This window comes from Protopterus annectens, chromosome 4.part1 (genome assembly GCF_019279795.1).
Source record: "Protopterus annectens isolate FY-2018-M chromosome 4.part1, PAN1.0, whole genome shotgun sequence".
In the NCBI taxonomy this organism is placed as follows: domain Eukaryota; kingdom Metazoa; phylum Chordata; order Ceratodontiformes; family Protopteridae; genus Protopterus; species Protopterus annectens.
The window spans coordinates 71,672,237-71,695,803 of NC_056734.1; the positions used below are offsets into that span (position 1 = coordinate 71,672,237).

The following is a 23,567-nucleotide window of genomic DNA, read 5'->3' on the forward strand; positions in this document are numbered from 1 at the left end:
AGGGAGGTATTGTCATGATATTTCTAAAATGGTTCAGCACTTAAATTGTCATATTATTGAAATGCTTAGTTCTCATGTCAGTAATATCCTTAAATAGTTCCTATTTTATGTTAAATATGACTTTTAATATGAATTGTATTGATTATATTGTATATACATTCAAAATGGTTTTCCTCCTGTTTGGTTCCTTTTCTTAACCATATTTTGCTAGTAAACTGGGCAGTATATCACCGAGCACCGGGTTTGGTGTTTTTGGTTATATTTCGGAAGGTTTCTGTGTGTTTGCCGTGACTTATGTCTTCTGTTTTTCACTTCTAAAGGTGAAGAGTTCCCATTGCTGAGTGACCTTCTGCAGTCTCTCCAGACAGAAAAAGGCCATTATGAGATGAAACTTGCCAATTCTCTCTTTGTGCAGAATGGTTTTGACCTCAAAGGTGACATTCTAAAAGTATTGCAAAACTACTTTCATGTACACGCAGAAAATGTTGACTTCCATCAGGCTTCTACAGTAGCTGACCATATTAATGAGTGGGTGGAAAACCAAACAGACAGTAAGTATTTATTTACAGTTTACCCTCAACATTCACAAACTTAAAAATAAAACTCTTGAGTATGTAAGAAATCCACTGGTTAACTGTAATATCCTGTTCATGTTGCCAAGCCCTGTTTTGTGACTCTACAGCTACAAGAAATATTTTCATGTAGTAGTTGACTGAATTTTGATTATGGAAAGATTACAAATAGTTCAGTTATTAGATAGTGTAGTTGCTAAAGAGTAACAACTTTTTGATATTTGGTTCCTGTGTTCCTCCATTTTCTTGTGTGGCCAGAGGGAAGTTTCTTTACTCACCAGTGAGAGTGGGGAGTACTGAGCTGCTTGTTTGTCCTCAGAGGAGTGGTTAGAGACAGCAACTAGTAATTCATTGGCCATTTTGGGTGATTTCCTGTTTTTTCCAGCCCCCTGCTATATAGCGCTCGTTAGCGCGGAGTTGCCACAGGAGCACAGAAGAGCAGCGGCGGTTAATCAAGGTTAAACTATTTGGGCTACCTAAAGTCCATTCTTCAAATTTTCCCTTAAAACAGCCTTCCTTAAACTGTACTACCGATCTAACCAGCGTATCCTATAACTAAAAAGTTCATCTCTACTTGATTCCCAAGTAGACTATTTTCTATCTGTAAAGCCTAGCACTTGCTCCTACAGTACTTTTCATCTTGATATAGCACTTTTACTATAGATAGTACCCCACCAGCCTAAACCCCTTTCTCGATCAACCACATCCCCCGGAGTCTTTTTTTAAGTTTTTTGTCTATCCCTTCTAGCATGTCGAGGGATCAGTTGCTAGTGTCCTCTCCTGCTCAGCTGGTGAACCTGGGAATATTGAGGAAATGTTACAATTGCCTCATGTACACAGACAACCCTCACCTCCTCCCACAAAACACAAATACATGCGAGAGATGCAACTATACAGCCAAACTGGAGGCTGAGCTCTCTCAACATAAGACTGGCAAGACCAGACAGGAGGAGAAGGGTACCACACACACCACACACCCAGTCTCACATAGTACTATCACAACTCCAAATCATACACATAAACACACAGACATACTCTGAGGCTTTGATCAAAAATCTACCAAAACAGCAGAGGCCACCAAAGCAGACACCCAAACAACTACCACCTCAGGACACAACACATGCAACACATAGACCACACAGTCGGTGTGCCAAACAGTCACAGCCCTTAAGGCCAAACACAATGCCAGACACACTCGTCATTGGTGACTCCATAGTCAGACACACTGACATCCCGCTCACCAGATTGAGTAAGGAGAAGGTCACAGTAAGCTGCCTGTCGGGCGCTAGAATCCGCCACATAACGCAAGCACTCGGGTCTCTCAACAGCAGGTACAAGTACGACTCAGTCATTGTCCACGCTGGTGTAAACGACCTGAGACGTACTTCCTTGGACTACATGAAAAGAGACATTGAGGAGCTCTCTGATTATGTAGCCCAGGCAGGTATGACCCTGACCTTGAGCAGTATCCTACCTTCACCAAGAATGATGCCACAATACAGAGATAAGATGATCAGCTTTAATAATTGGCTTAAACTCTGGTGTCATTCAAAGGGGATCCAATGTCTGTCTGCCTGGGATGACATGCTGGACAAGCCACGCTGCTTCGCAAGGGACGGCTTGCACCTGTCACCCCTGTGCTTCTGGATATTGGCAAAGGCTCTTGCCACCCCCATAGTGCCTTTTTTAGGCAAGGCTGAAATTCTAAACCTACCACCCTAGAACACAAAAAAGAAAAAAAACTAAGGGTAATGCTGCTCAATGCCAGAAGTCTCAACCTCAAGATGCACTCACTCGAGGCCTTTCTCAGTATGGAGAACATCGATGTCTGTGCTGTGACTGAAACCTGGTTCAAGGCTCCTGAGAGCACCCCAGCACCATCAGGTTTTACCTCATACCATGCGTTCCGGCCCCAAAATCCGGACAACACCAAGAAAGGAGGGGGGGGTGTCCATATTCATCAAGGACACCCACACCTCAAGGTTGGTGGCAACGCACGATGCATCGGAGACGATCCAGGTGCAATTAACCATAGGCAAAACTGCTCTTCAATTTGTAGCATGTTACAGGCCACCCTCTCAAACTCAGAAAACTCACATAGCTTTCCTGAAAACACTGGAGGGGATAAATGTATCTCCAAACACCATCATACTAGGTGACTTCAACTACCCTAATATAGACTGGGATCACTACTCAAGCCCAAAAACTCTAGCCCAAAGGTTCCTGGAGTTCATAAACTCAAATGCCATGGAACAACTAGTCACCATCCCCACAAGAGGTGAAAACATACTTGACCTCATCATCACGAACATGGGATCACAATGTTCAACACCGGAAGTATACCCCTCACAGGTGAGATCAGATCATAAACTAATCTCACTGGAGGTCCTCATCCCGCCCCCACCTGAGATAAAAAGACCACAGTGAAGAACTTCTCAAAAGCCGACTTCACATTTCTAAAGACTACTGTGGTCTCTTAAGGCCCCCGAGCCGGCGGTAAACATTACACAAGCCGCTGAATCGCTTACAAATGCCTTCTACCAGCACCTACAGGACTGCATGGATCAGGCAATCCCAATCAAAACAAAGACTCTTTGTACCAAAGGCAAGCGTCCAGTCTGGTGGACCCCAGCCATAAACAAGCTCTACAACAAAAGGAGGAAGCTACTACAAGATGGAGCAAAATCCTTAAAAGGTAAGACACCTTTGATCATTATAAGTAAAAAGCTAAGAGCTCTCATAAAATCATCCAAGGCAAATTTTGAGAGAAAAATCGCAAAGGACTCAAAAGACAATCATAAGGCCTTCTTTAGCTATGTTAGAAACCTGGGAGGAAACTCCCAGATATGCTCAGAATTAGTTCAAAATGATGTGAAAATTACTGAACCTACAGACATTGCCAATATACTGGCTGACAGGTTCAGTGCAAACTCCCCCCCCCCAAAAGGAGAGATATCTATACCAGAGGATTGTAGCCCCCCAAACATCTCTAACGCCCAGGTGAGAACTGCTCTCTCTAAGGCAAAAAACACAGCATCCATGGGACCAGATGGTGTCCCCGGCTGTGTGCTCCACGAACTCAACGAGGAATTAAACCCGCAGTTAGGACAGCTGTTTAATCTTAGCCTCACCTCAGGATACATACCCAAGGAGTGGCGCACGGCAACTGTGGTCCCACTTCAGAAAGGCAGTGCCTCCACCGACCCTGGAAATTATCATCCCATCAGCTTGACAAGCCTGATCTGCAAAGCCATGGAGAGGATCATAATGGAACTCATAAATAAAGACATAGGGAACTTGCAGACTTTGGACCCAACCCAGTTTGGCTTTGTCAAAGGCAGATCATGCCTTTTAAACTTGGTCGACTTTTTCATAACGGTCACCAAGGCCATTGATGAGGGAAAGGCAGTCCATACAGCCTACCTCGACCTGGCAAAGGCTTTTGACACAATACCCCACTCAGGGATCGTTGAAAAACTCATCAGCTTAAATGTAAACCCATACATCACAAGATGGGTTGCAAACTGGCTAAGTGACAGAACCCACAGGGTCAGAGTTGCTGGCGCCATGTCAGACTCAAAGCCTGTCACAAGTGGGGTCCCACAGGGCTCAGTCCTGGGCCCACTCTTGTTCAGCATCTATTTTTCTGAAGTACAAGCAAACACAGGAGGGTTATGGCTGACAAAGTTTGCAGATGACTGCAAACTGGGCGCCATAGTCGAAAACACATCTGACACAGATATCCTTCAGAAGGGACTCACAGAAACGGATAACTGGTGCCAGAGCCATGGCCTAAAGTTTAAACGCCAAGAAATGCATAGTCATACCCTTCGGGAAAAACAAGGTCACCCCTAGCTACCATATAGGTGGCAATCCACTGAGCACAGAAGTCATCAGGGATCTGGGGACTCAGGTTGACAGTAACCTTTCGTTTGACACTCACGTTGCTAAAGTAGTTAGGAAGACCTTCTACATTGCCCACCTGATCATAAAGGGATTCACATCTAGATCAAGGGAGGTCATTGTCCCCCTGTACTCATCACTCATCAGACCAATGATTGAGTACAATGCCCCATTTGGAATGTATCCGACCCGACACCTGCAGCAGCTGGAAAGGCCCCAAAAGTTCCTCACCAAAAGGATAAAGGGTCTCAAAAATATGTCTTATGCTGCCCGACTGAAAGAACTTCAGCTCTATTCAGTCGCCCGCTGCTCAGAGGTGACCTGTGCCTGACATACAAGGCCATGTCAAACCCAGATTTGATGAACATGCTTCACCTCAAAAAATCTAGATCCCTCAGAACTACAAGGGCGGGAGATTTAAACGTTGACACGGTTATTAATAGGACGTGCTGGAGGGACAGATTCATCACCCAAAGACTCCCTATGCTGTGGAACAAAATCCCGGTAGATGTGAGGCAGAGCACCTCACTGGCCGTGTTCAAGAGAAATCTTGACCAATGGATGGGAGATTGCAGATATACCCCAGGGATTACCTCAGTGTCTCTGCTTGACAGAGGCACAGCAAAATAATGGGCATAGTTTTCTTCAAACTAAAGGGGTGGCGAAAGCCACAAAAACTCTGGGCTAGGCTTCTAAATGCCCTTGGGCAGATAGCCTAGTATGAACCTATGAACCCTAAATGTCACAATTTGTAATGAGTACTGGGAGAGCTGGGGATCTGATGTTCTTCATCTCACATTGCTGCAGTCCTTACACTTGGGTAGTCCGCTGTCCTCGGCCGGCCCGAATATCAAAGTATTAGGCTGACGTCGGTCAAGGCGCTTAAGACTGACATCAGGACGTCAGGGTACAAATGCGCATGACCGACATCATATCCTCAGTCTTTTTTGCCGCATGGTCCAATGCAGAAGCAGCGGTGCAAGTGCCGTTCGGCGTTCTGAAATTTTTCGAATTCGGAGTTTCAGACCGAGTCAAAGTTGGCTAAGTACCCCGTTGGGGAATATTTTAGTTTTTTCTTGCCTCAGTGGTTTACCGGATGTCAGAAAAAGTGAATAACTGTATTTCTTGTGGGAAGCAGATACCGCATAGAGATTATCATACTTTGTGTATTCCTTGTTTGGGGCCTGAGCACGACGTTGTTGGGTGTCGCTTTTGTGCTAGGTTCAATAAGTGACTATTGCGAAGGTTAGATTGTGCCAGGTTGGTCTTGGAAGCGGTGCAATTATAATATGCCGTCGGATGCTCTGGCGCCCTTCCTCGAAGAAGCGCAAAGACAAAGCAGCTAAACCCAGGCAAGAAGAGTCGTCCGTACCGGACGCCGGTTCTTTAGAGGCGTCAGTGGAACCGGTGGTTCCGCAGGAGGCTTCTCTGGAGTCCCAGGGGGAGACTTTGATATTGCAGGATGTGGCCTCTCAGGAGGTAGGTCAGGCTGAAGGGGCTTCTCAGGTTACTATACTCCCCTCCCTTCCTAGGGTGGTTAGGCCCTCTCCTTCTGTTTCCAAGGCTTCTCCCAGAGGCAGGCCAGGTTTAGCTTCTGTTGGTGTCACTCCTAGTTCAGCAGGGTCTGTGCCCAAGAAGCACATGCTTAAAATGGCAGAAGATTTAATTACTTTGATTAGAGGTTCCTTGCCCCCTCCTGATAAGAGGCCTAGGGTGGAGCCAGAGTTGGGGAGTTTTGAGCAGGCTTCGGATGTTTCAGAGTCTTCGGCTGAAGACTTGCAGGAATACTCTCCTTATTCTGATTCTGATGCAGATGATTCGACTCCTTCTGCTTCTCCTCCAGAGGATTTCTCTTTTTCAGAGACTCTTCATTCCATGAGGGAACATTTTAAGTGGGAAGGTCAGGATTTCTCTGATTCCAGGAAAAGGCTTCGGGAATTTTTGCTTTTGCCCCAGCATAGGCCCTTGGCTATACCTCCTGTTCTGGATGTTGTGGAAGATGTGTTTGCAGAGGCTTCACTTAATCCTGATTCTTTGCCTCCTGCTCCTGTTAAGCTGGATAGATATTACAGGGTGCCTGAGGCTCATAAGTATCTTTATAAGAGTCCTAGGGCGGACCCAGAAACTGTTAGTCAGGGACCTAAGGGTGTCAAGGCCTCTGTTGTAAAGAATCCGGTGCCTCCAGATAAAGAGGCCAGAGCTTTGGATAGATGGAGAAAGAAAGTCTATACTTCTTCCACCTTAGCTATGAGGGCTTTGAATTGCCAGTTTCACATGTTGAAATATCAAAACTATCTTCTTTCTCAATTGAAGTCTAAGGTAGATGCTCTGGCGGAAGGTATTGAGTGTAAAGAATTGCAAGATTTGGTGCATGTCTCTGAACAAGTGGGTAAGCATTCTTTACAATGTGGTTTTGATGCTGAACAGGCCTCATCTAGGGTGGCTGCCACTGGTTCAGTTCTTCGCAGGCACACCTGGCTGAGGGATCAGAATTTATCTGACCATGTTAAGACAAGGATTTTGGATGCTCCTTTACAGTCTGATGTGTTGTTTGGTTCACCTGTGGAGTCAGTCTTGAAGAAAATGGAAGACAAGGCTAAGTCTATGCAGGCTGTTAAAGATTTTTTGCAAGTTCAGCCTCCGAAGTTTAGTAGGAATTGGCCTGCTAAGGGGTGGACGTATCCTTCTTATGATTCTCAGTCTAGGGGTAGATCTAGACGTGGTAGGGGTAGAGCTCAGAGTTCCTTCAGGCCTAGAACAGGGAGTTCACCTGCACAGTCTTCGGGTGAGGGCAGGGGCCAGTCCTTTCGTAAACAGGCCCAATGACCTACCTTTTCAGCTGCCAGATCCTTCTTGCCTGGCAGCACCTTTGGGAGGAAGGTTGGCACTCTTCAAGGAAAATTGGAGTTTGGTTACCCAAGACAGATGGGTATTGGATATCATACACCAAGGTTACAAGTTTTATTTCCATACCTTGCCTCCTTTCAAAGGCATGCCGGACGTTCCTCCTCAGCAAAGGCTAGAGGCTCACAAACAAATTTCTCTGCTACTTCAAATAGGGGCCATACAACCGGTCCCTCTGCCAGAAGTGGGCCTAGGATTTTATTCTCGCCTGTTCCTAGTACCAAAGAAGGGGAACACGTGGAGACCAATTTTGGATTTATCTATCCTCAACACATATCTGGACATTCCCAAGTTCAAAATGTTGACGTTACAACAGCTTTTGCCTCTGCTGGGCAAAGATCACTGGATGGTGACTCTGGATCTCAAGGAGGCTTACCTTCATGTTCCTATCGGGCTCAGTTGCAGGAAGTATCTGCGTTTTCGGGCTGGGACTTCTCATTATCAGTTCTCTGCATTGCCCTTTGGCTTATCTACTGTGCCCAGAGTGTTCACAAAGGTTCTGGCTCCAGTGATAGCTTTCTTCAGGCTAAGAGGAATACAGATCTATCCTTATTTGGACGATTGCCTGATGCTGGCCCGAGAAAAGGACGAACTTCATCATTTACAGTATGTGATAGCAGTGCTAAGATGCCTGGGGTATTCTGTGAACGAAATAAAGTCCAGTCTAGTACCCTCTCAGGACATGTGCTTTCTGGGTGTGAGACTGAATACAGTATCCCAGATGGCTTTTTTGACCCCGGACAAACAAAAGAATCTTTCTCTGTACTTCCATCAATTGTCTCATCAGTCCAGGCTGACTGCAAGGACAGTCCTTCAAGCCTTGGGGTTCATGGCATCTTGTATTCTGGTGCTTCCCAATGCCAAACTGCATATGAGGAAGCTACAATGGTATCTCAAAAATGTATGGACACAGCACTGCCAAGATATGGACACTGTCATTCAGATAATACCTTGCATTCAAAAGGAATTTTTGTGGTGGGCTCAGGAATGTCACCTAAACAAGGGACTCTCTGTGACCCGGCCAGAGGCGAGTCAGATTCTAACGACAGATGCCTCAGACAAAGCTTGGGGAGCTCATCTAAATGGAAAGTGGGTACAAGACAAGTGGCCTGCCAGACTTCAACATCTACATATCAACTTGAAGGAGATGTTAGCAGTCCAATTTGCATTAATAGCTTTCAAGGATTTACTTCTTCCAGGGCAGGTGTTGGTTCTAACAGACAACACAACTGTCATGTGGTACATCAACAAGCAAGGGGGAACGCATTCTTATCCCCTATGCAGACAAGCAATGATTTTGTGGGAGACTGCTCTCAGTTTACAGCTAAATCTTCAGGCAAGGTTTCTGCCGGGAGCACAGAACTCCTTAGCAGATGTGTTGAGCAGACAAATTATGGATCCCCACGAGTGGAAATTGGATCCTCATGTATTTCAGAAATTGACAGTGTTATGGGGAACTCCAGACATAGATCTGTTCGCTTCTCCACTAAACTACCAGCTGCCAAAGTTTTGCACAAAAGGTTTCATCCCACAGCTTGGAAAGTGGATGCTCTCTCATTCAATTGGAGCAATCTTCATGTGTATGCCTTTCCACCTCTGCCTCTCCTCCCAAAGGTACTCCTGAAGGTCAGACAGGACAAGCCAAAGATGATTCTAATAGCTCCAGATTGGCCTCGACAGCACTGGTACCCATTACTGAGAAGTCTGATACGGGAGCCTCCATGGCCTTTGCCTTGATTCCACACCTGCTGTCTCAGGAGAACAGTCATTTACTCAATGTCAAACTTCACTCTCTGCATCTAACAGCCTGGCATATTCTGTTTTAAACCCTGGAGGGTCTCAGCTTCCACAGCAAGTTTTGAATGTTATTTTGGAGGCCAGAAGGCCTAGTACAAGAAAAGTGTACGCAGATAAATGGAGGAGATTTTTATTTTGGAGTGCAGCAAAGGAATTTGATGTTTCTAAGCCTAATTTAAGTGTGGCTCTTCAATATCTTACTGAGTTACTGGACAAAGGTTTGTCCTTCTCCTCTATTAAGGTTCATGCTGCAGCAATTTCTGCTCACTATGACTGTGACCCACCATTGTTTTCTCATCCTTTGTTTAAACAATTCCTTGGAGGGGCAAAGAATATAAGACCCCCACGTAGAGCTCCTACTCCTGCTTGGGATGTCAATTTTGTGTTGGAGAAACTCACTCTACAACCTTTTGAGCCTGCAGCTACTGCTGAGTTGAAATATTTATCATGGAAGACTGCTTTTTTGTTGGCCATTACCTCTGCGAGAAGGGGTTCTGAATTACAGGCCCTTATGGCAGTTGAGCCTTTCTTAATTTTCCATAAGGACAGAGTATCTTTGCGTACTAATCCTTCCTTTATGCCTAAAGTGGTTTCTAGTGTGGCTTTAAACCAAACTATTGATTTGCCTAGCTTTTATGCGACCCCGGAAAATAAAGGGGAAAAGATTTTGCACACTTTGGATATACACAGGCAGTTGCGATATTATTTGAGCAGAACTAAAGGGTTCAGGCAGTCTCAGCAGTTATTTGTTTCATTTGCTTTGGGTTCTCAGGGCAAGCCTGTTTCAAAACAAACTATTTCTAAGTGGATTGGGTTTTGTATTGCTTTCTGTTATTCCCATCATGGTAAGGAGATTCCAGCTGGGATTAGGCCTCATTCCACTAGGGCTACTGCCACTTCTACAGCTTTTTAAGGGGTGGCAACTAAAGATATTTTGGAGGCAGCTACTTGGAGTTCAGTGCATACTTTCTCTAAGCATTACCACCTTCCACTTTACTCTAAATCTAGGGCTGGTTTTGCCACTGCAATTTTACAGGGCATTTTGGCAGCTCCTAATGCTTTATAGTTTTGCCATCCTCCCTTACCTCTGCTTTGGGATTCTACCCAAGTGTAAGGACTGCAGCAATGTGAGATGAAGAACATAGTACAGTTTTGTACCTACCATAAATGTAGATGTTCGAAGATCTACATTGCTGCAGTCCAATTTACCCTCCCTCCTTCCCCTCTGTAGTTAGAGGCGGTTGTGTGGTTTGGGTTGTAAATATTGTGGATATTGTATATATTGTACATATGATTAGTGCAAGGGTGGTTGGTTGTTTTTTGCTGTCTTTTGGTTTTGGCCTTTCTTTTTAGGTTCTTCTGACATCTGGGGCAAGAAAAGACTGAGGATATGACGTCGGTCATGCGCATTTGTACCCTGACGTCCTGATGTCAGTCTTAAGCGCCTTGACCGACGTCAGCCTAATACTTTGATATTCGGGCCGACCGAGGACAGCGGACTACCCAAGTGTAAGGACTGCAGCAATGTAGATCTTCGAACATCTACATTTATGGTAGGTACAAAACTGTACTTTTCTTCTGGGAAGAAAGATGGATTTTTGTAGTATGTGTGAAACTGAACTCCTATAGGTTCAGAAGAATGCATCCAGCTATGCCTTTTTCATTTTTTAAGAATTGTACTGAAAATGATGGATAGTTTAGATTCAAGAAAGTGATGTTTTAATTTTTGACTACTTAATAGAGATGGTTTGTTTAAAAAAAATTATTTCAACAATAGAGTAGGATAGAATCTGGTAGGAGCATTTGGGAACTGCAGAAAGTGTGCAACCAGTTCTTGTTTACTTAGGGAGAAAAAAAAATTGAGTGACCCCAACTTTCTCCTCCATTTATTTTTTAATACAGTTATTGAATTATCACTTAAGACGTAGATAAACATCCATTTTTATAAAATAAATAAATCATATTAACATGTTTCCAGTTGTAAACATTGTACACCACATGTATACTTTTGTATATCATCAATCTAACATTGGATAAGTTGCACAATTCCTGCCTTCCCTTAAACATCACAATTCCTCCAAAACATTATTCCCACAATTTCCATTTTTTTCAATGCAAGTTGCACCTTCCCTTTCACATAGGTCCCACTTCCAATTCTTTTATTTCTTTTACAATATTCAGTACTTAAAATACAGTTAGTTTAGTCTTTGATTTCCATTTTCTAGTAATTGCTTTGTTGGCAGCCACCAGAATTGAACATAAGGCCTTGTTATGTCTGGGCAATTCAAATCCTGTATTCCAGATAAAAAAAATCATTTTCTTAGTTACACCCATTTGCTCACCCAGTATTTCTGACAGAGTACTCTGCAGGGATTTTGTTTTAATTCTGCAAACTCCTTACACTTCAAAAATGTATGTTTCCAGATACCTCTTTCTGCCCCTCTAATTATCCATTTTTTTTACAGCAACCTTTACTCTAGATTTGACTAAAAACTCTACCAGAGCAGGTTTTTCACTTAGAATTCGCCTTTACCTTTCTCTTTGCCTGTACTCTGCCTTTCCTCATCAAGGATTAATGTTAATCTCTAGCTTGTAGTCCAAATGAATTCTTGGCCTCTTTCCATTCTATTATCTTTCCCTCTCAGATTATTTGCTCTCAGTACTTTGGTGCCTTTGCTAGTTTTCTCTAGTAATTTCCACCCCACTTGCCTGTTCTCTGTACTCCTAATTGCAGTCATCCCTATTGGCTGAATTTTCTTTCTCCATTCCTGTGTTGGCTCAGTTCTTGGAATACTTTCTGCTACTGTATGAATATAATATTCTGTATGTTTATTGTTCCAGTTTGTCCAGTACACACCTCTGAACCTATCCCTTGCTCTTTGCCTATACTCTAACATCAATCCCTGATAGTGAAGGCAGTCTCTAGCCTGCAGTTCAAATTTCTGTCTAACCTCTTCCCATTTAGAGCCAGTGGCTCTAAATATAAATCAAATAAAAGGGAAAGAGAACATCCCTGCCTGGTTCGTCTGTTCAGACACAGCTTCAGATAGAAACCTTCCTACTCAATTTTTGCCTCCAATCCGTCATATATTCTCCTAATTAACTTTATTGTATCAGGGAATGAAAATACTTCCATTAGCCTACTCCTAAAATCTCAGCTTACTCTGTCAAATGCTTTCTCTCTGCATCAAGACCAAACAGCAATATCTTTTTACATTCTGCTTCCCTCTGGATAATCTTTGTTCTGTTAATGTAATCTTTGGTCTGTTAATGTTCTCAAATGTTTGGCTCCCTCCACAAAACTGTATTGATCCAGATCTGTTTATTTTTACAACACCTTTGCCATTCTTTTAATTATTATAGACATAAAACACTTTATAATTGTAGTTTAAAACTGAAATGGGCCTGTATGAAGCAGGGTCTGGTAGGTCTATGCTGTCTTTAGGTTTTCCAGCTACCACAGCTTGCAATGTTGGGGTTTCCCCTCCTTTTAAAATGCTGTTAAACAAAACCTTCCAGATTTTTATCATGTTCTTCCATCCCAGCTTCCAAACTTCCACAGGAATACAGATTTTCCTGCAGATTGATTATACATCACATTTTTCCTTATCTCCTATCTTAACTGTTAATAGTTAAGGCTCATCTACCTCTAACCTTGTGCGCCGGGCAGCACTGCTTGGGGTTAAATTATTCCCGGCTCCACTAAGTCTCCTCTTCAGTTTTTACTTGAAACTAGTCTAACTCTCAACCTAAGCACTCAAAAAGCATCCTACAGTCAAACACTTGCTCAGACCTACTAGCAAGCACTAATATACCCCGACACTTGACTGCAAGGCTCTTTATCCACGCCTCACCAACCAAGCGACTAAGCAGCTCACCCTACTATTCAGGCATGACCAAAGGGCAACTTCAGGTGTACTCTCCAGTCCAGCTGGTGAATCTGGGTATCCTGAGGCAATGTTACAACTGCCTCATGTACACACAGCCCTCTCCTTCTACCACAAAACACTAACATATATGTGAGAGATGCAATTATACAGCCAAACTGGAGGCTAAGGTTTCTCCACCTAAGACTGGATCAGACAGTCAGGAGAAGGTTAACACTTGCACCACACTTCCAGCCTCACATAGACCTACTAAACAAGCACTGTCAAAAAATACACATAAATACACAAAATCATATTCTGAGGCTCTAAATAAAAACCTGCAAAAGCATAAGGGAGCTCCAAAGCAGACACCCACAAAACCTGCACCTCCCATCACAAACCAGACAACACACAGAGCACAAAATCAATGTGCCGCACAATCACAGCCCTTAAGGCGAAATAACATGCTTAACACACTAGTAATACGCGACTCAATAGTCAGGCACACTGACGCCCCACTCACTAGGCTGGACAAGAAGGTTACTGTTAGCTGTCTATCGGGAGCCAGAATCTGCCATGTAACACAAGCACTCAGGTCACTCCAAAACAAGTACAAATATGACTCTGTCATTGTTTGTGTTGGTATGAATGACCTGAAATGTACCTCCCTGGACTACATGAAAAGAGACAGGGAAGAGCTCTCTGATCATGTAGCCCAGGTGGGTATGACCCTGACCCTGAGTAGAATCCTGCCCTCACCAAGAATGATACCTCAGTATAAAGAAAAAATTACAACTGGCTAAGCTTCTGCTTTCATTCAAAGGGGATCCAGTGTCTGTCAGCCTGGGATGACATGCTCGACAAGCCGCGTTGCTTCGCAAGAGACTCCTTGCACCTGTCACCCCTTGGCTTTTGAATACTGGCCAAGGCTCTTGCTGCCTCCATAGTGCCTTTTTTAGGCAAGGCTCAAAATTCAAACCCACCACCGTAAACAGCCCAAGTAAAAAAAAAAAAAAAAGTGAGCGTTTGGCTACTCAACGCCAGGAGTTTAAATCTCAAAATGCATGCGCTCGAAGCACTGCTAAGTATGGAGAATGTCTACAGCTGTGCAGTAACTGAAACCTGGTTCAAGGCTCCAGAGAGCACTCCAGCACTACTGGGCTACAACTCATACCACAAATTTTAACCACAGAACATAGACCGAAACAAAAGGGGGGAGGGGCTGTATCCATATTCATCAAGGGTACTCAGACCTCCAAGTTAGTGGTGCAGCATGATACCTCTGAGATCATCCATGTGTAACTAACATTGGGCAAATCTGCAATGCAAATTGTGGTCTGCTACAGATCACCCTCCATGACCCAGGACCACCACTCAACCTTTCTGGAGACGCTGGAAAGCATGAACGTCCTACTGAACACCCTGATATTGGGCAATTTCAATTACCCTACCATTAACTGGGAAAACTACTTGAGTACAAACTCCCAGGCTCAGCGCTTCCTGGAATTTATCATCTCAAATGCCCTGGATCAGCTGGTAAACTCCCCTACCAGAGGCCACAACATATTGGACCTGGTCATCACCAACATGGGCGACAGGTGTTCCGTACTGGAGGTCAACCAGTCACTGGTTAGATCAGACCATAAACTAATCACCCTGGATGTCCAAACCCTACCACCACCCCCAACCAAGGAAATCACAGTGAAAAACTTTTCTAAAGCAAACTTCACCTTACTTGAGGCAGAAGTGGTAAGATATTATTCGTGTTTCACTGTTACGGTCATTACATTTGGGTAATCCTGCTGGCAGGTTGCCCTCAGCCGGCCTGAATTCCAAAGTCTTGGGTCCTGCGTCGGCCACTGTCGCCCATTCCGTGATGTCAGGTCGTCAGGGGTATAAAAGAAGCAGCCGACGCCATTTTCTTCAGTCTTTCTTGCCGCGCTTCTTTGCTTTATACAAATTTTCATAAAATTTCCAGAATGTCTCCAATACCTCTACAGGATCTTTGTTTTTGTTATAGGCTCCCTAAGTTTGACAATAACACTTTCTACTTTCTGTTGCCTGAGTTATTGTGCTAAACATTTTTGTCACCTGGATTTATCAAAAAACAATTGCTTTATAGCAGCCTTTCTCTAAACTCTTGTATACTGTCCAAAAACTTCCCTATCTTCTCTTTAGCACTCTGCAGTTGCACCTCTTCTTGTTCTGTGAGTCACCTTATTCTTCAATACTTTAACCCATGTCAGCCCCTCTGAATAGTTCATTACTTTATAATATAGCTCTTTTATTTCTACCATAATTTTAAACTGCACTTTTCATTTTTCCCCACTCCCTAGTTATAACCTCTGAAGAAATTTCTGTCTTCCCTAATGATGTCCCTCCTGGGCCAGTAGTCAATGAGCCTCAGTCCTTACAACTGACACTGGTGAGGGACGTTTACTTGGAACAAAGATAGATACACACACTATTTCCAGATGCAGCTCTACACCATGCACAATTTCCCTTAAGCGCACACTTGGGGCTGGGTTTCCCTTCTCTCTCTCTGCCACAATAAGACTCCCTACTGACTCCGCTAAATAGTAGTCCTCAGCCGATTGTTCCAAGCAGAGTCCTCCACCACCCTCTCTGTGAAACAATTGCTTTGCATCCCTGCTCCAAGTAGCCAGCACACACATTTTGAGATTTAATTTGCTCTCTCTCGTGCACGCCTGCTCCAAGTAGCCAGCACACACATTTTGAGATTTAATTTGCTCTCTCTTGTCCATGTGTACACACACACACACACACACACACACACACACACACACACACACACACACACACACACACACGCACACGCACACATACACTTGGGAAAGGCTGGTACAAATTTACCAGCTATGCCCCTCTGTTTAGACTACAAGGTAAATACTGCCACAGGAACACTTCAAAGCCAGCTACTGTAAGGCTGTTACAAGGCTGTACCCAATTATACTTCGTAAAATAATACAGATGGTAGTGTTTGACCAATGCAGCAAGGCTTTCATGAGCGGCCACAGTGTCACCAAATATGTACTCTCAAAGGTTAAAATATTCTCTAAATGACCAGCCACAATGGAATGTTTAAATATATATAAAAAATAAAAGAACATGAAAAGACTGAATAGCTATTTAGACTAAACACCAGAGTTTCAATCACAATAAATATTAAAAATGACAGATGGAAAAATTGACACAGATGCATAAAAACATTACTTAACTGATCTCACTATATTTTACAGACTGATTTAAAGAATTACAGTCCACTTACTAGAACAAGACAAGATGATGTAGGTGAGTGGTCCTTCTTTATCAGGTTTCAAAAACAGACTGCTGAGAGCTAAGTGACATCTCACTAATGTCTAATTATCATTTCAGTGCTGGCTATAGAATGACATCACATCTGCTCATCTGACGCTGGTTCCCACACTACCCCTTTACTAGAAACTGAACCAGAATCTAGCACACGTGCCATAATACACACACACACAGCTTTGCTAAGATGTGTGATAGCATCTCGAATCTATAAACCAATTTCAAAAACTTCCACCCTTCCAGGGTAACAATTACTTCACCAATAAGGACAATACAGTAGGACTCTTGGTCCTGGTTTTCACAGATATTTTGTCTCTGGCTACAATCGGAACTTTGACATGTTCTTCGTGTTTCACTGTTGCAGTCATTACAATTGTTATGGCAGGCTACCCTCAGTTGGCCTGAATTCCAAAGTCTAGGTCCAGCGTTGGTTGCTGTCTCCTCTTCCTTGACGTCAGTGCGCCAGGGGTTTAAAAGATGCAGCAGACACCATTTTCTTCAGTCTTTCTTGCCACGCGGTGCCTGAAGCAAAAGCAGTTGGCAAGTGCCAGTCGGCTGACTGCTGAGATTTTCGTGTTCGAATTTCAGATCCGAAGTCTTCACTAAAAGCTAAGTACCCCGTTGGGGAAACTTTTTTCTTGCTCCAGACCAATGTCAGAAAGTTAATAATTGTATTTCTTGTGGGAATCAAATACCTCATAAGGACTTTCATTCTTACTGTATTCCTTGCCTAGGCCCTGACCACGACGTTGCTAATTGTCGGTTTTGTGCTAGATTTAACCAATGCACTATTAAGCGTCGGTACGATTTTGCATTTCACTATTTTGGCAGAAGATTTAACTATACCTTGTCGTCTGATAGCCATCCGACTACCGGAATTCAGAAACGCAAAGAAGAGGACAGGCATCCGAGGAGCCTTCTTCTAAGCCAGTCGCCGGTTCTCAGTGAGGCGCCTTCTCAGCCCCTGACGACCGCTACTTTAGACTCGCAGGCTGCTACAGACACCCATGTGGAGTCGACCAGGCAGCTGGAAGCTCAAAGTATTGGACCTTCAGAAACTATATCCTCAGATGGGTCCAGAGCCACTGAGCAGGCATCTGCTTCTGAGGGTGTTTTCGGGCCTACTCAATTATATGTTAAAACGACTTCAGCTTCAAAGGCCAACACTAAAGCACCTTTAAAGACAAAGTAACAAGTACAACAGCCTCATGGACAGGCCTCCATGCCTAAAAAACAGATGCTCAAAATGGCCGAAGACCTAATTACTTTGATCAGGGGTTCCTATCACCCTCCTGATAGGAGACCTAGGCAAGAGATAAAATATGAATCTTCAGATCAGGTTTCCATTTCATCTGATTCCTCTTCTGATCAGGAATACTCTCTTCCTCCCTATGAGGATTCTGTTGCTGAAGAATCTATCCTTTCAGCCTCTCCTCCTGAGGATTATTCTTTTGGGGAAACATTACATACTTTGAGGGAGCATTTCCACTGGGAGAGGGCCAAGATTATTCAGAATCTTACAAAAGGCTCAGAGACTTCCTTTTACTACCACAACACAGGCCCCTAGCTATTCCACCTGTGTTAGACATTGTAGATTATGTATTTTCAGAGTCCAGTCTGACCCCTGACTCCTTACCTCCAGCTCCTGTTAAGCCAGACAGGTACTACAGGGTTCCCGACTCTCATAAATTCCTTTTCAAAAACCCTGCTGCTGACCCAGAAACTATCTCAGGGTCCCAAAGGGGTCAAGGCTTCCACTGCAAGAAACCCTACTCCCTCTGACAGGGATTCCACGGCACTGGACAGAATGGGGAAAAAATATTTACACTTCAGCTACCTTGGCTATAAAGGCTTTAAATTGTCCGTTTCATATGCTCAAATATCAGCAATATATTATGTCGCTGCTTAAACAGAAAATGTTGTTACATTCTGAATGTGCAGAAAACAAAGGAATGCAGGCTTTATTGCATGCAGCTGAATAAGTTGGAAAGCATACTTTGCAATGTGGTTTGGATTCTCTGGAGGCCTCCTGCAGGGCTGCAGTTACGGGTTCTGTCATTAGGAGGCATGCTTGGTTAAAGGAACAAAGTCTACCTGATCATGTTAAAGCAAAATTATTAGATGCTCCGTTAGAGCATGATGCTTTGTTTGGTGTTAAAGCAGAAGAGGTGTTAAAGAAAATGGAGGACAAAGCTAAATCTATGCAAACAGTCAAGGATTTCTTACAGGTACAGCCACCAAGAATTAGCAGACACTGGCCTACAAAGAATTGGTCCTTTCCAGTGTCAGACAGGCCACAAAGGGGCAGATACAGATGCCCTAGAGGCAGATCCCAGCCCCAAGGTTCATACAGGTCTAAACAATGGGGTGCTTCTACCTCCAAAACTGTAGAAGACAAATCACAGCCATATAGGAAACAGTCCCAATGACTTCCCCCTGCCTGCGCCAAGCACTTATCTTCTGGCAGCACCTTTAGGGGGAAAACTAGCACTTTTTTCTCAAAATTGGCACATAATAACCCAGGACAAATGGGTCTTAAACAGTTTCACAAGGTTACAAGTTTCACTTCCATACCCTGCCAAGGGCAAACGGTTGGCCAGACCTGCCAAAACATCAATGGGCAGAGGCACAAAAACAAGTCTCATCTCTCATGGACATGAGGGCCATTCAACAAGTACCAGTGCAAGAGCAGGGACAGGGATTCTATTCAAGACTGTTCTTGGTACCCAGAAAGGACAAAGCCTGGAGACCAATACTGGATCTTTCTATTGTAAACACATATCTAGATATTCCAAAATTCAAAATGTTGACTCTACGGCAGCTTCTGCCCATGTTTGGCAAGAAGGCTTGGCTTGTGACTTTAGATCTAAAGAGGCATACCTGCATGTCCCAATCAGACAAACATGCAGAAGATACCTCAGATTCAAAGCTGGCTCAATGCACTACCAATTCTCTGCACTGCCCTTTGGCTTATCTACTGCGCTCAGGGTCTTCACAAAGTGCATGGCACCAGTAATTGCATACTGCAGACAAAGAGGAATACAAATATATCCTTACTTGGACAACTGCCTCATTCAAACAGAGAACAAGGACATTCTACTACAACATCTGGCATTTGTAAACATATTACTCATGACTAGGGTACACAGTCAATGAACAGAAATCAAAACTAGTACCCTCTCAAGAGATAATATTCCTGGGTGCAAGCTTAAATACAACTGCCCAGATGGCTTACCTCACGCCAGACAAACAAAGGCAACTGACTATCTATTTCAAGCTGTTTGCAACAAAGGCTCAGTTATCTGCAAGAAAAATTCTGCAGGCTTTGGGCTTCATGACATCCTGCATTTTACTACTTCCATATGCAAGACTGCATATGAGGAAACTTCAGTGGTGCCTAAAAAGTGTTTGGACTCAACACTGCCACTGCCTGGAAACAATAGTTACTCTCATTCCCTGCCTGCAACAGGAGTTTCGATGGTGGGTGAAGGCCCGTCACCAGAACAAGGGACAGCCATTCACTCTACCCCCAGCCACACAGACATTAACAACGGATGCATCTGATTATGCCTGGGGATCCCACATGGCAGGAAGATATATTCAAGGGACATGGTCCGCAAACCAAATGCATCTACATATCAATCAAAAAGAGATGCTAGTTCAAAATGCCCTGACCGCCTTCAAGGACCTACTTCATCCGGGACAACTTCTGATAGACAGACAATACCATGGTCATGTGGTATATAAACGAGCAGGGAGGCACTCATTCTTACCCCCTTTGCAGACTAGCCATGACTTTGTGGGACACAGCATTGACTTACCAAGTACATCTGCAGGCACAATTCCTGCCAGGAAAGTTAAATACTCTGGCAGACTAACTAAGCAGAAACCTCATGGATCCCCCGAGTGGAAATTGAATCCACAAGTCTTCAGCATGGTAACAAGGAAATGGGGATGCCCGGACATAGATCTATTTGCCTCACCTCACAACTGCCAACTAAAGAGATTCTGCACAGGGAATTATCACAGACAAGCATGGAAAGTGGATGCCCTATCGTTCAGCTGGAAAAACTTAACAATATATGCCTTTCCTCCTGTGCCTCTCCTCCCAAGGTACTCCTAAAGGTAAGACAGGAGAAGCCAAAAATGATACTGATTGCCCCAGACTGGCCACGCCAGTACTGGTATCCAGTCCTAAGGAACTTGTGTCAATGCCCAGCCTGGACCTTACCTCAAGTGCCTCATCTACTGTCCAAGCAGAACAATCAGATCCTGCACAGCCAACTCAAGACCTTAAATCTCTCAGCATGGCAGATAATGTAGTCATACAAAACGCACCTCTCACTAAAGCGGTGATGGATGTCATTTTGGAGGCCAGGAGGCCTAGTACTAGAAAATCCTATGCTGGAAAACGGAAGAGATTCTGTGCTTGGAACCAGGCACAAGGAATTGACACAGCTGTACCAAATATTCCTCAGATTTTGCAATACTTGACTGAGATACTGGACAAAGGCCTATCCTTTTCATCTATAAAAAAATTCATGCCTCTGCCATTTCGGCTCATTACAATACAGAGCCACCAATCTTTTCTCATCCTTTATTAAGGCAGTACCTCAGAGGGGCCAAAAATGTAAGGCCTCCAAGGAGATCACCAATACCTGCATGGGACTTCAATTATGTCTTGGAAAAACTCACCCTGCCTCCTTTTGAGCCAGCTGCTACAGCTGATATAAAGATTTTATCTTGGAAAACAACTCTGCTCCTAGCAATAACTTCTGCAAGACGAGTCTCAGAGCTACAGGCACTCATGGCTGTGGAACCTTTTATCATTTTTTATCCAGACAGGGTTTCTCTGAGGACAAACCCAGCATTTATGAGTAAGGTAGTGTCCAGTGTGGCCCTTAACCAAACTATTCATCTGTCTACCTTTTATCCAAACCCACAGAATAAGGGGGAGACAATTCTGCATTCTTTGGACTTACACAGAGAGCTACGCTTCTATTTGAACAGAACCAAAGCTTTCAGAAAGAGCAATTACTAGTGGCATATTCTGCAGGATCACAAGGAAAGGCTATCTCAAAGCGGACTATTTCGAAGTGGATAGGGCACTGCATTCGTTTCTGCTATTCACAACATGGCAAGCCAGTACCCAAGGGCATTAGGCCACATTCAACCAGAGGAGCAACCACTTCAACAGCCTTCCTCAGGGAAGTACCAACCAAAGACATTTTAGAGGCTGCTACTTGGAGTTCAGTGTACACCTTCACAAAGCACTATCACTTACTACTCTACTCTAAATCCGGGGCAGGCTTTACCACTGCAGTTCTGCAGGGCCTAATAGCCGCTCCTAATGCTATTTTAGCTCCTGCCTCCCAACCTTAGCTTTGGGATTCAACCCAATTGTAATGAGTGCAACAGTGAAACACTAAGAACATAGTACAGTTGTGTACACTTACATAAATGTAGATGTTGGAGTGTATTCACTGTTGCAGTCCAGGTTACCCACCCGCCATCCCCCATTTCCTTGCTGGAACTTATCTGTACTTCTCTATTCTCTACAACCTATGTGATGTATTTGCTTATAGATGAAGGCAAAATATATACTTTGCATGCATGTTTTATTGACATATTTTTAGCCTACCCTTTTGGGGGGCACCTGACATCTGGGGCAAGAAAAACTGAAGAAAATGGCGTCTGCTGCATCTTTTATACCCCTGGCGCACTGACGTCAGGGAAGAGGCGACAGCAACCGATGCCGGACCTAGACTTTGGAATTCAGGCCGACTGAGGGTAGCCTGCCAGCAGGATAACCCAATTGTAATGACTGCAACAGTGAATACACTCTAACATCTACATTTATGTAAGTGTACACAACTGTACTTTAGTCTTTATGGCCTAAACCAGGTAATTTAATTAATTTCAGGCTATTTTTAAAGTAAGCTGGATTAACCTCTTCTCTTCCAGTATCCTCTGTTACAGTATATTAATTTCAAGAATTACAATATAGTCTGACATACATGTGTATTTCCCTTCTGTCCAGCAGGACCCACTGTTGGCACATTTTCAACACGGGAATCTGTACAAATCAGTTTGATATACAAATGACATATAATTCTTTACAAAACTCCAGCTAGCTATGCTGGTATATGTTACACATCCACTGCATTACTTCTCCTGGCATAGCTGGCAGTACCTTGCATTATCACACCTAATTTCCAGTACTCATTCCTTAAATTCCTCTCCTGTTATTAGGTAGGTGAGGAAGTGCCAATGTGTCCTTTTTACTTCATTATCCTGCATTTTTATATTGGATGCGTGTCAAAGCTTTCAGTGGAATGCACTTGTTTCTGTGAAGTACAATTTCTGTCTAGTCTAACCCAGTCGTTGTACCTTGGGGAATATGTAAAGTCTCATAGTTCCTACTACTAAATTCACATCTTGCATAACAAATATTTTCATAAATGTCTTCTGAAATCTTCCCTCTCTTGTTGTATTTTCCCTTGTAGGTCCATCAGATACATGCTTACTGTTGCAAATCAAGTTCGATTCCCTACCTGTAAGTAACCTTCCCTGCTGAAAGCCAATTATTTCTCCCAAAGTCTGAAGTACCATAATAGCAGTTGAAGTGTAATATAAATGCATTCCATTGTAATCCTCCTCCCTTGCCTGTAGCCCCATACTGCTACAAATCTACCTTTTATATTTTTCCTTGTTCTATTACTATTGGAGCTCCTCTAGCAATTAGTGTAATTTCTGATTGTTTCCTTATATCCCTGATATTCTGCTGAATATCCATCCTGAAAATGTTCTTTATTAAATTCACATGCTCACTTCTTTCCAAATGTACCTCTTGTAGCATTGCTGTTTGCACTTTGCATTTCTTAATGTAATTCAGTATTCCTACCATTTATCTATACCTGTGAGGCCATTCCCTTTCCAAAATAATATGGATAGTGTAGCTGTTATGGTAAGAATTTATCTTTTCCACCCGTTATATGTGATAGCATTTTTAAATGTCTGTTTCTGGCTTTTGTGTTACACACACCCACTAATGTTTGGCAGGTTGATTATTTTATTCATTTGTTTCTTGTAAAATGTGACACAGATTCAAATGAGATGACAAGATTTTATTTTACTGTAAACCATAAATAAACACCCTCAGAACCTGTTAACTTAAAACAAACAAAGCTAT

At 43.5% G+C, this 23,567-nt stretch overlaps 1 protein-coding gene across 1 annotated transcript in view; it reads left to right on the top strand.

Annotated features, from left to right (window-relative positions):
• The window catches only part of SERPINI1 (serpin family I member 1), a 645,085-nt gene that overhangs the window by 8,693 nt on the left and 612,825 nt on the right, over positions 1 to 23,567 (top strand). The window contains exon 2 of the mRNA XM_044070737.1: positions 271 to 551. Within this exon, the coding sequence (XP_043926672.1) occupies positions 271 to 551 (281 nt within the window). The remainder of the gene's footprint in view (positions 1 to 270; positions 552 to 23,567) is intronic.